Below are 12577 nucleotides of genomic sequence, written 5' to 3'. Positions count from 1 at the left end.
ATTTTCTGCACTCGCGTCTAAAGGCGGGAAGGGGCGGGAAGGTTGGAAGAAATCACGCGCCATGGGTATTCCGAGGTATACAACGCGTGAAGTGTTCGAATAACGGCCACTGCATCTGCATATAATAGCCAATATATTGGTATACTAACAAAGCACTAGTATATTAGCAAAGACAGGGCTAATGCCAGTATGGACTATGTGATAAATTCTTTGAAGTATTTCTGCCATTCATCCCGTTCCAAAAAATATCGTAACTTGATTTACAGTATGGCAATTTTTACCTAAAAATGTGATACTATGCCTGTTTTTTCTCGGATCCAATGGTTTTAACGGATCCAATAAAAATGTTTTTTATATTTGATGGTGCAATGTTGATGAGCACGATAAAAATAAGGTACTTTTTGTCGCATTTTTAGGTTAGCGCAACTTGATGTATCCAGCCCCACTTTATATATGTTATTTAAATAAAATATGAAACAGAACAGAAAAACGAAGCACAGAATAACAGCAGGTATCTTGCCACAGGTCCACGTCGCTCCAATCAAGGGGAAGATTAAAAGATCGAACGGCACTCCACTGGGCTTCGAAAAATAGCAAATGTATTATATAGCAAATATATCATTTACTGGAGTCTACAGCTGTGAAACTAGGACAAAAACCAGAGCAACGGAATTGTACCAGATTTATCAAGGAAAAACTCTGATTGCTTTCAATAACATTCCTTTTCTTTACAAAATATCATGACATTTGGTCCCAGTTTTGCAGCTGTCAGACTTTAGTAAATAGACATCTACAAATCTGAATATGCATTTATAATCTTAGCCTAGAAAAAGAAGCTGATAACCGGTGAGGACTCTTTAGGGCACATGGGCCTACGGTAGAAACGTCAAATTCCGTTAAAATCGAGTTAATATCACCATAGTTAGAAAAAATTATCACTTCTTATTACGACAATTATATGACCGAAGTCATCGAGATTAGGGTAATAATTTACTGGGTCTGATATTTTACTTGACACGATGTGGGAATTAACCGTTAATAATGCATTAATTCCTGCATTACTAATATTTTTACCATAGGGTTGTGTAATATAAATTATTACAGAACCCCATGGTAGAAATAACATTAACACCTTTGATGCCTGTGGCAAGATTAATATTAAACTACATTAACTAGTCCCTTGGTCTAGGATATTTAGCCGTCGTCTTCCCACCACTGCCATTCAGCCGCCGACGATCAGCCTCCGGGATATTTAACCACTGGCTGTTTCACTGCAAAAGGTAAGCACATAACCTTATCCCTTAACCTAATACCCCTAAACTAACCCATTACCCTGAAACCCCTAAACTTAACACCTAACTTTATCCCTTACTCTAAACCCCTAATTGGACCCCTTAACCTAAAACCCTTAATTGGACTCGTTACCCTAACCCCTAACCTTATCCCTTACTCTAAAAAGCTTAACCCTTTCCCTAAAACCAGCAATGTTAACCTCTAATGTTAATAAACGCGCACTTACCTTAGCGGTGGTAGCTAAATGACTGCGGCGAGATGTCCCATTCTGCCACCCCTTGGCTACCTTAGTGGCTACAGTAGTTAACCATTGTCATGAAATGTTTTACTAGCCACTAAGGTAAACAAAGGGTTTATTTCTATCACTACCCTACCCAAGTCAACTACCCCCATCATTCACCCACCTTTGTTGGCAAAATCAATGATATTATAGTGTGGGAAAACACATGGTGCATGAGCTAACCTGATTGGTTCATGTACCATGTGATATGATGACAGGTTTGCTGCGATGGCCCAGGCCACTATATAAGGCCTCAGCCCCCACAAAAGAGGGGAGGTTAGTCAGTACATAGCAATGCCTTACTAGCAACTAAGGTAGCCAAAGGGGGAAGGTAGTGTAGTTTAAGTGTTATTTTAAGACCTGTATAGCCTTTAGTGGTCAGCTAGTCATGGAAACCCTGGGCTAGCTGACCACTTGGGCAACTAAGTTGTTAATATGTACTGTAATGTGTTTTATTTGTATCACTTATTCCATATTGGTTTAGGATATCTTGTCTATGTATATAATGACCAATATATTGCCGACTTTATACATAATCGAGATAGGGCTAATGCCAGCCTGGATTATTTGATAAAAGAATGCAGTATTTTTTTGTGCTAACACGGTTCCGTTAAATATCGGGACTTGATGTATGGCATCAACATGACTACATTTGCGGTATTTTGACATCGGTAAAAAATGCGTTATTTTTAGTGGTACAACGTTGATGACTTCCGCCATTAAAATAATTAATTTTGGGGGTGATAGTACCACATTTTTTCATTCTAGAAGGTTGATGCATCTAGGCCTTAGAGCCCTATGAGCTAAGATTTTATTTTCTCTGTCAAACTAGAGATGGGCAAACTTTTCGACAAAGTTCGAGTTCACCACACAATCGGCATATCAGTTATTTTCCCCCATTCATGCAAACTTAGGTGTGAGAACTTTCATCTTTGCAGCTGCAGCTTATTGCGGGAAAACGTGTGGTTTAAAAAAAAAAAAAAATCCTTCGCAACAAACCAAAAACCTCACGGTTGCATATTTGTGAAGATTGACCAAAGTTTGTGCGAATATTTTTGGGTCAATTGTGCCCATTTCTAGTCAAAATTTCAGTGCTTAAAAGTAATATAAGTCCTCCAAAAACTTGCACTGGAGATTTGATAATTCATACATACAGTAGAACGCATCATTTATTGTTTTAAATGATGGCACATCACTTGTGTGTTCAAAATCTTATTAATACAATTTAAATTAAAAGATAAATAATTGTATTTTTCTCATTTATAACTAGCATTAGTAAATATAAATTATTTGTGTAAAATTATTTATAATAACCATACTGTGAAAATAATATATTTTAGTAACCTATGTAATTAAACGTTTGTGCTGCGTCAAATTAACTTTTGGGGTGATTAATTCTGCGCTAGCTCTATTAGCAATCTTTTTACGGATTACCCCAAATTGGACTGGAGAACAATTTTGATGCACTTTCTCCTTTTATTGCCGCACAGAAACATAATTTTTTATTTCTGTGCACCAAAATCATTTTTGGTGCTGCTGGCGCAGATGGAGCTATTTCAGGTTACATAGTTACTGTACATACTTACATAGTAGATGAGGTTTTAAAAAGATATATGTCCATCAAGTTCAACCTATGCTAAATTTAGACGACAGATACTCTATATTTGTATTTACATTATATTGATCCAGAAGAAGGCAAACAACCCCCCCCCCCCTTGTGATATATTATCCAATGATATCTTAGAAGGGGAAAAATACATTCCTTCCTGACTCCAAATATTGGCAATGAGATTACTCCCTGGATCAATAACTTGCCCATGTCTACTTATTTGGTATATTCCTGTATACCTCTCCCGCCTTAAACCTTTTTCACTGACTGCCCCACACCTCTGGAATGCCCTTCCCCTCAATACCCGACTAGCACCCTCTCTATACACCTTTAAGACATACTAGCTTAAAGAAGCATATGAATAGCACCGGGGATAATATTAGGCACATGATACATAAAGCTTGGCCCCTTGCAGACGCACTTACCAGAATTCCCTCCTACTGTCTCTGTACGTTCTTCCTACCTACCAATTAGACTGTAAGCTCGTCGGAGCAGAGACTCCTCTTCCGAAATGTTACTTTTATGTTTAAAGCACTTATTATTTTGATCTGTTATTTGTATTATTTGTTATTTATATGATTATCATGTGTATGACTACTGTGAAGCGCTATGTACACTAATGGCGCTATATAAATAAAGACATACATACATACATACATGCATACCTTTCCTTTCTAAAAATATGTCCAACCTTTTTTTGAAGATACAGTATCTATTGTATCTGCCATCACAGATGTTGGCTCTTCTTAGGACTATTTATAGTCCCACAATGTCTTTTTTATGGACTGGTGCCAAAAACTGTACTCCATATTCAAGGTGTTGCCTTACTAATAATCATCATCATCCTCATCACTTTTTTTGGCGTAAAAACATGTCTCCACTTAAGGGGGCATTGGAATACTTTACAGTTAAACAAATTTAAATGATATACAATTGTTTTGTGAGACAGGAAAAGCCAGACCTTGAGCTTGCAAGATTTTAAAGGTCATCACGGCCAACTTGAACCGAACCTGGACGATCACTGGAAGCCAGTGCAGATCGCGTAACATGGGAGTGATATGCTCAAAGTGAGAAGCATGCCTCAGCATCCGAGCTGCAGCATTCTGCACAAGCTGGAGCCTCTGCATCAGAAACACCAGTAGTCTTGCATATAAGTCATTCCCGTAGTCCAACCACATAGACACAAAGGCATGGACCAGTGACTCGAGGTCCATAGATGACAAGAGTGGACGCAAACTCTGCTTATTTAATGCAAGATAAGATCGTGTTTATCTTTGCAGCTACTGCATAACATTAGGCACTATTGCTAAGCCTGCTGTCTACAAGCACTCCTAAATCCTTCTCCATCAAGGATTTTTCCCCATTTCATTTGTAAGTTGCCGGTTTATTCTTGTTTTCCAAATGCTTAACCTTACATTTATCTGTATTAAACCTCATCTGCCATTTACCTGCCAAGGTTTCCAGTCTCTCCAAGTCCGTCTGGAGAGAAATGACATCCTGCTCTGATTCTACTACTTTACACAAGCTGTTACCGTCATTCAACAAAGAAACATGAATGGAGGCATTAGGGACCAAAGGCAATAAGGGCATTATATCATTTATTAATGTTTTAGAAGAAGACAATCATTTACATAAGTAGTATGACAAAAGCAATAACCACTTTTTATTTCAGTTAGTACTGTATGCTCCCTTAGCCCTTTTTCTGTGTTGATGGCCTCCTGACCACAAAAGGGTTAACAAAGTGCTTGTGTAACTAGTACAATCCATGCACAGCAGAGTCTTCTGAACTCTCACAGAAAAAGGCAGGGCACATACATAGCTGCAGGGGATTTGAAGGCACATGATCACAGTCAACTCGTGATCAACAGTGCTGAAGAATGAAGCTGAGGAGTAAGCGTGGATCTGCTTGGTATTTCTCTTTTCTATTTCTGACTAGTGTCTGCCTGACGTTTTTCCCAACTTGCCATGGCTTCCCCCAGACTGGAGACCTTCTGCTGCCCTAACAGGGACCCAGCAACCCAGCTAGTGCTGGACTTTCAGCCTCAGATTTTTGGCTCCTTATGCATTGGCAGTGGCTTGGTGAGCCTGTTGCTGGCCATTGTACAGCTCCTGCCTAAAACTAAGCAAGGCTACAGGAAACAGGGGAGAGCCAACCTGCCTAAACCTTCATCATCCAGGATCCTCCTTCTAGTCATTGTCTGTGACCTGCTGGGATGCTTAGGTAAGGAGTTCCCATTCATGTTACTCTAAACCTGCAGATGTAGCAGGACTTATTGTCTCCAGCACCAGGGCAAGCTGTGTGACCGTCACCGCAGCTGCATGGGCCCCCCGCAGCGATCTTGTGGCAGCACTATCTCCAGAGCCATGGATTTTTGCTTTCTCACCTGCGGGTCTGGAGACAGTGAGCCTTGCTTCATCTGTATACAGGTACATTGTTAATGTTTTCTGTATGCAAGCTGTCCTCACTATTCTGGAGAAGAATGTAGTACCATTCATGTAAATTGAGGTGAACTCTACTCCTGTATGTGAAAAACATTTATTGTAGGGGCTTTAGGCTGCGTCCACGCTGCTGCTGACTGCGCTTAGTGCACGCTCACGTGGCACACGCTCTCATGAGCATGCACGTACGCTCATGGGGGCTGGGTGCTTGCTGAGACAAATTAAATTGACTTTCAGGCATGCTGAGGGTCACATGACCCCATCAGCCAATCAGCGCCGGTCAGTGTTTTGGCCACGCCCCAAATCTTGATAAAGCTGCAGCCTCCCTACTTTTTGGGGATTCCCGCCCTGCCCCCCATCGCCCCCCAGAATTAAAATCGAGGGAGGTGGGACTCCAGGTCTGAATCGTGCTATTCTCAATAAATTCCTTTTATTTTGGCGGCAAGATGAGTGACCCCTCTTCCAATAGAAAGTTGTGAAGTTATGCCCAATGGTATTGTGACTTCCAATTTGCCCACCGGACTGAGGCTGACCTATTGGCCATTTTGATTACTCCAAGGGGAATAAAAAAAATCAAAAGGTCCTGTTCTCGGGAAGGTAGGTGGGTCCCTGGAGTTGAGAATATTCGGACAACTCCAGCAGCTCCAATGTTGAGTACGAATAAAGCACATTGAAACCCGCACCCAAAAAATCAAGCAGGTGGGATTGCTGTGTTTAATAGCTACCTTAACAAAATGTAGTTGACAATGAAGTGTGGAGACTTATAGGTAACGCGCTGCAACTGCTGGTCCCTTCTTTGCACTACTCTTTTAGGTTGTTAATAGCCATTTAAGTAAATAGCCATTCAAGCTGAATCTGCTTTAGGCCTTTAGCTGAAAGGAGAATTAAGAAAACGTATTGAAATGAGGAGAAACAATTAACCTTAGCCACAGCCTGAGCTCTAGGCAATAGTTTAGATTCCTTATGATTTAATCCGACTCTGCCTATTGTCTTTATGAAGTGAATTGAGTCCTTTCACATAAAGCTAGATATACTGTATTGGCCACTTTGTGAGGGAGATCCCATCAACTCGAGTTTCACCCTATATGACTGTATATGTTTAAGCATCCAATACTGTTGGGGTTTCTAGGGAAGGATGTGCCACTTTCAGGTCATCATAAGCCTGCTAAAAACGGTGATATTTTATTTGTCTTACTTAAACATATTGGGCCTTATTTTAAATACGCTGAAGCGGCTCTTTTTTCCAGCTGAAAATATCCATTGAAGTAAATTGGGATTTTTGATCAAAAATGTCCTACTGGCCAATTTGGCGTTTAAGAGTTACCGTCATTGAGTTTCCAGTTTTTTGTCACATAAGCTTTTTCATTTCAGCCTAAACCCCAAGGTAATGGGATTGCCAGCAACACACAATCCAGGGGCGGTCACACATCATTCCCATGCACAAATAGAAATGTAACTTGAACAACTTATCTTGTATTTAGCTCCCTTACAAATATTGAGTTACCATTGAAGGGAGTATTTATATTGTTTGCTTCATGTGAAAACCTGCACGCTTCCTGCTCTTATTATTTTTATGTTAAATGTTTTTCTTTTGCAAGTTTGATCAGTTTTTATTCTTTTATTGAAGATTCTCTTTGAAATGTATTCCTATCTATGCTTAGAATTGTAATATATTATACATCTTTATAATAGTATCTGTAGTGCTTAATTACTATACCAAAAGAAATGTGCACTTGTGTGATTAAGCTCCGTGCCACTACTTTTTCGAGCATTTTAATAAAACAAATGTTTTATAAAGTCATATGTCACTAATCACTAGCCACTAGTTCCTGAGCACTTTAGAGCAGCAGTTTGCTGGGTCTTGTTTAAGTACCAAGGTTCATGCAGACAGCTAACAGCCATATTAGCCCAGGAGCAGGATACAGTCTTTAGCAAGTTTTGATGCCTTTCAGTGGACTAATGTGCTTCTTTCTTTCATACCGTGGAGAAGAGGAAGATAACTACATGCACGATGAACTCTAGTATTGGGTCAATAGTGAATTCTCTCAGTGTCAAAATGTTTGTGGTCATAGATAGGGTTGCCAGGTGACTTCTCCAAAAATACTGGACAGCATGGAGAAAGGTGCAACGCAATCAAGACACACACACATCACATCTCTCCGCTCCATGCTGTTTCCTCCACTCCTTGGCCCCAACCTCTGTGCTCCTGACACCTCCTCCTGATTGGTTGCATTACCCAGCAGCAGCCAATCAAGATGGAAGAAGCTGCCACGCCCCCTATCAACATCATTGCTCTCTCCCTGCTCGGGGAAATCCCGTGGGTCCCAAGACGGTCAGGTGAATATGTCCAGAGAGGTAATACACATACTGCACATGTACAGTATTACATCTAATTTATTTACTGGACAGAGTGTCCAAATACAGGACAATCCGGTTCAATATTGGACAACTGGCAACCCTAGTCATAGAGTGAGAGTGATAGTGTGAGAGAGAGTGAGAGAGAGAGAGAGAGTGAGAGTCAGAGAGACAGACAGACAGTTGAGTTATTATCCATGAAATTAGGAGTGGCTCTGATTCCCGAATTTAAGATTAAGCACTGCCCATATGGATTGTAATATTGTATTTTCTACCCACCAACACACACCCTGCCACTCATCAATTCAATTAAGCTTTACGAAGTGCCGCAATATTTTCTGGTGGTAGCTTGCCTAGTGGAAAGGAACAAAATACATTACATTTGACTTTGAAAAGAAATCAGCCCTTAAAGATTACAACATGTGGAGTGAAGCTATTTTGTAAGCCTTACCACATCTCCTTTCTTGTTGCTCCTTTCACAATAGATAACTTTTTTTTAAATATGATATCTTGTTCGCCGCCCTCTTGTCATTCAAACATCTTACTGTAAGTCGCCCATCTGTCCCTCCACTTTCATGGCAATTGGAGAGCCATCAAAGAATAAAACATGAATTATTTATCTGCTATGCTGTTCAATGAACAGGATGGAGGTCTCTATAGTCATGGGATCATTGTAGAAATGATCATGACAAGTCAGGTGATCAGTAAAGAATTAATCCTCGAAAAAATGCCTGACACTCAAATGCCCTTTATCACAACGCAGAGAAGCCTGTGCTAGAAAACATTTAAATCATATTTATTTAAATGGAGCTGATCGCTTCTCAAGCACTGGGGAAGCAGTTTCAAAGCATATTGAATAGTGGCAAAAGCTTTATGGCAACATTAATGATTTAGCTCAAATATGACGAAAGGTAACCAATGCAGACATGAGTCTACTACTCATGCATAACTGTACCCCTGGTGTTCATCATCAAATCACATCACAAACACTGTTTTGATGGAGGAAAGCCAACATTTGTGACATGGTTCTTGGTTTCTGTCCTGGTTTAGTTAGAAACCAAATTGGTTGTTCTTAAAGGAGACCGAAGTGGTCTATTGTAAGTTTGAGTGTTGTTTGCCAATGTATGCCAGGCTTTATAACTAGATAGTTCTGCTTTTGGGTCCTTTTCTAATCAATATCTCCATGTATATGAAGTCCCTCTAACTACAGAACATTAATGCAGCATGTAATTTTCATATTCAACATTAGCGTTTACTACTGCATAAAACAAAGGGGGGGGAGGGTGTTACCATTAGGGACTATTCTATGTCACTTTTAAACTTTATTTTTTATATTATAGTGTGCTGTGCAATGCATGCAGACATATTTTAACAGTACACACAAAACCCCAGCAAGCTCTTTTTGGGAACCCCTGAGCCCCCACACAATATATATGTATATAAGTGTCAAAAAGGAGAGCTATTGAGCGTGGCATATGTATGCAACAAACGACAGAGAAGCCCAATGCTACATCCAATATGACAAAAATACAAATCCTAATAGAGGTATATTGGTATTTTATCTGGTAGTGTTAGGACTTGCGAACGGGTGTCTGCCTTGTCGTGGCTCGCAAGCTTACAACGCTTTGGCCAAAGGGTTAAATTAAATTACCCTTTTTCAAGAGAATATATAAGTATTTTACTGTGTATTTTTGTCATATTGGATGTAGCATTGGGCTTCTCTGTCGTTTGTTGTATATTTTAACAGTAAACAGACCAGTGTGTTTAGAAAACACAAGGAGAAAGTTGCCTGTTTGCTACGTCATTAATCATGTGTAATGGTGTTTCCCCCACCCAATCGCAATTAGGGGCCATTACAGGGTGTATGTGCATATACCTGCAGGCAACAGGAAGGCTGTCGTCCGCCGATGGTAGTGGGGACACAGGAACAGGCTTCTGGGGTTTATACCCCACATATTTACTTTGCAGTGTAGCGCCTCCATCTGCTGTGGACTCCAGGAACTGAATGTGATCTTCCACGGTAGAACTATTACCTCTCCATGTAGTAAGGTCACGTACCAGGTAGGAGGTATATTGCAAACAGGAACAGGTTTATGACTACACTCTGTCTTCTGCCGGATACAGTGTCAGTATTCACTGGAAGATGGTTCCTGGACCGCCACTACTGGCCAAGGGCACCCACAGCCATCCTAGCTCTTCCCCACCTCCCTAGCGGAGGCAGAGGTATGGTCCACACTCACTCTCCCCTGGAGGGAAGAGTACATGGGAAGGCCCCAATCTCAGGCTCCCAGTTGTGTGACCTGCGTTCCTCAGAGGGGAAGGAACAACTTCTAACTTTAGGATGGTCCTGCCCTTAAGTACAGCCAGAAGGCAGGCACCCCATTGTCCCAGCTACAACAGGTTGTACCACCCCCTGCTGTCATTCAAGTGCAGTACCAAAGGTGAGGGGGAAAACCCCATACCAACTACTGGCAACCTGATAGTACCAGGATTTACTGCCAGCCCATTGGTTAGAATAGTAGCCAGGGGGTACCCCGCTACACATGTACTTGCTAACAAATAAGTAAAAAGAGTAAGTGGTCATTGCAGAAGCAAAACTTGAAAAGTAGGAGTTGTATAGGTTTTGAGTTGGTATATATGTAGCCCCCTTTCCCCGAAACTAAGGGAAACGACATGTGCTGTCTTTACCTGTGGCTCACAGAAGGCCAAAGCCTCCGCCGCTGGGAGCATGGGGTGAGCTGTCTATCTGGATACAGTGCTCCCACCTGGGAGGGATCCTAGCACTGCAGGATAACCCCACACAGGAACCAATACATCAATGAGAAATACACACACCCACAGGTATAGTATAATAGTATACTAAACCGCTAATAATAACAACGCTATACACAAAATGTTGGGGTGCCCTGGGCACCTAACCGCCCGGTGTCCACAGAGCAATGCCCACCCAAAGTGTGTGGAATAGTGCTACCCCCTGTGTAAGACCTGGTCTTAGGCCAGACAAGGACAATCTGGAGATGGAAGGATCCACAGGATCGCACTGCGAGCCCATGACGTGGGGTCTACCGGATCCTCTCTTTCTCCTCGCCAGAGGCGTCCACTTCTTGAGAGATCTCCAGCTGGAGTGTCTCCCTTAAAGTCTATAGTGTACAGTATTACCCCTTTGAGTACCGGGGGCTATGGCACTAGAGGGGCACAGACCCGCACTTGTGATAACGTGACTGCTTCTCCCGACGTGTGCCCAAAGGGAGCACAGAACGCGATCTCCCCTCGGAAAACAAGCAGAATTATTATGATGTAGCTACTATATCATGGGACCCCTGGAGTGCCCAACCCTCCTTGTAAGGAGAACAGAAAAATATTTATAGTATCATATTTACATTTCCTAAAAACTTTCTTGAGGGTAACAACCCTTAAGACATGGCTGAGCAACGTTTTTCCCCTGTGCCCCCTGCCTGCTCGGCTCCGGCATCAAATGACGCAGTGGGGTCATGTGACATCGCATTGCCAGGGCAATGCGATGTCACGTGACCCCGCGGCATCATTTGATACCGGGGTACCACGGCATCGCCGAAGACAAGGTAGGAGAAAATTACAGGGGCCTCACGCGGCCCCCCGGCATTTAATTTAAATGCCTTGGGGAGAGCGCGGGGCCTCTGCAACCGCCACACCCCCCCATGGAAAATCTCATGCCCCCCAGTTTGCACACCCCTGCCTTAAGACACACATTTTCAGAAATGCTTGTTTTGCCAGGACATTTTCAAATATACAGTATCCTTGTGAAGACTATACATGGAATTGCATCAGCTGGAGTGTAAGGTCCTCAGGCAGGAACTAAACCCATAAGATGGTGGATTTGCACCCGTCAATATTGGAGCGATATTTAATGCAGTCCCACTGAATCAAATGGAAATGCGTGTGCAATATTTTCTTAATGCACACAATGTTTATCATGTTATTTGTGAGCTACTATTGCAGGTGTACTAGTGCCTGTTACATCTGTAGGAGGACTTGAGCTATCCCAGTTGGTTATCTTCTTATTTAATTTACCTGTACCTGCTGTCTCACCACTTTCAGAAAATAAAAACTCCGACCAACAATAAGGATAAAATCACACATTTCCTAACTCATTGATTGACAGCCGTTTTCAAAATAGGGAGGCTGTGACAGGGAGAAAGTCTAGCAATGATCTGGTTAATCACAGCTTTGAAAAGGCTGGGTTAATTTACCAGGTCCCAGCTGCCTTGTTAAGGGGCTTGAGAAACACAGACTCTTGGCTTGTGCAGGGCTCTTCCTGACTGAACCAGAGAAAGACACGATGAAACTAGGAAGTGAGAGAGCCTGCAATAAGGCCTGTTTATATTGGAACTCTTGCTCTTCTGTATCATGGACTTGATAAACCCTTGCTGGGGAAAAGGCGAAGCCTTTATCAAGGACTTTTGTTTTTGTTAACCCTTTATACATGGCCACCAACAGAAATCATGGGGCCCAGGACAAATGAAAGGAGCAGGCAAACCCATAGCGCACCTACCGCAAAAAAATATTTTTTAGTGCACAACTTTTACTTCTTATTGTAATACGGAAAAAAACATTACAATACA

The 12577-nt window shown here is 41.7% G+C and overlaps 1 protein-coding gene across 3 annotated transcripts in view; it reads left to right on the top strand.

Annotated features, from left to right (window-relative positions):
* Positions 1-5018: 5018 nt before the first annotated feature.
* GPR143 (G protein-coupled receptor 143) overlaps positions 5019-12577 on the top strand; it is a 59731-nt gene continuing 52172 nt past the window's right edge. For all 3 annotated transcript variants that reach the window (XM_075589383.1, XM_075589385.1, XM_075589384.1), the window contains exon 1: positions 5019-5403. In XM_075589383.1, coding sequence (XP_075445498.1) covers positions 5148-5403 — 256 coding nt within the window. In that variant the 5' untranslated portion in view covers positions 5019-5147. The remainder of the gene's footprint in view (positions 5404-12577) is intronic.

This window comes from Ascaphus truei, chromosome 3 (genome assembly GCF_040206685.1).
Source record: "Ascaphus truei isolate aAscTru1 chromosome 3, aAscTru1.hap1, whole genome shotgun sequence".
NCBI classification, from domain to species: domain Eukaryota; kingdom Metazoa; phylum Chordata; class Amphibia; order Anura; family Ascaphidae; genus Ascaphus; species Ascaphus truei.
The sequence above is the reverse complement of the archived record's forward strand: the minus strand, read 5'-3'. Positions and strand labels throughout refer to the sequence as shown.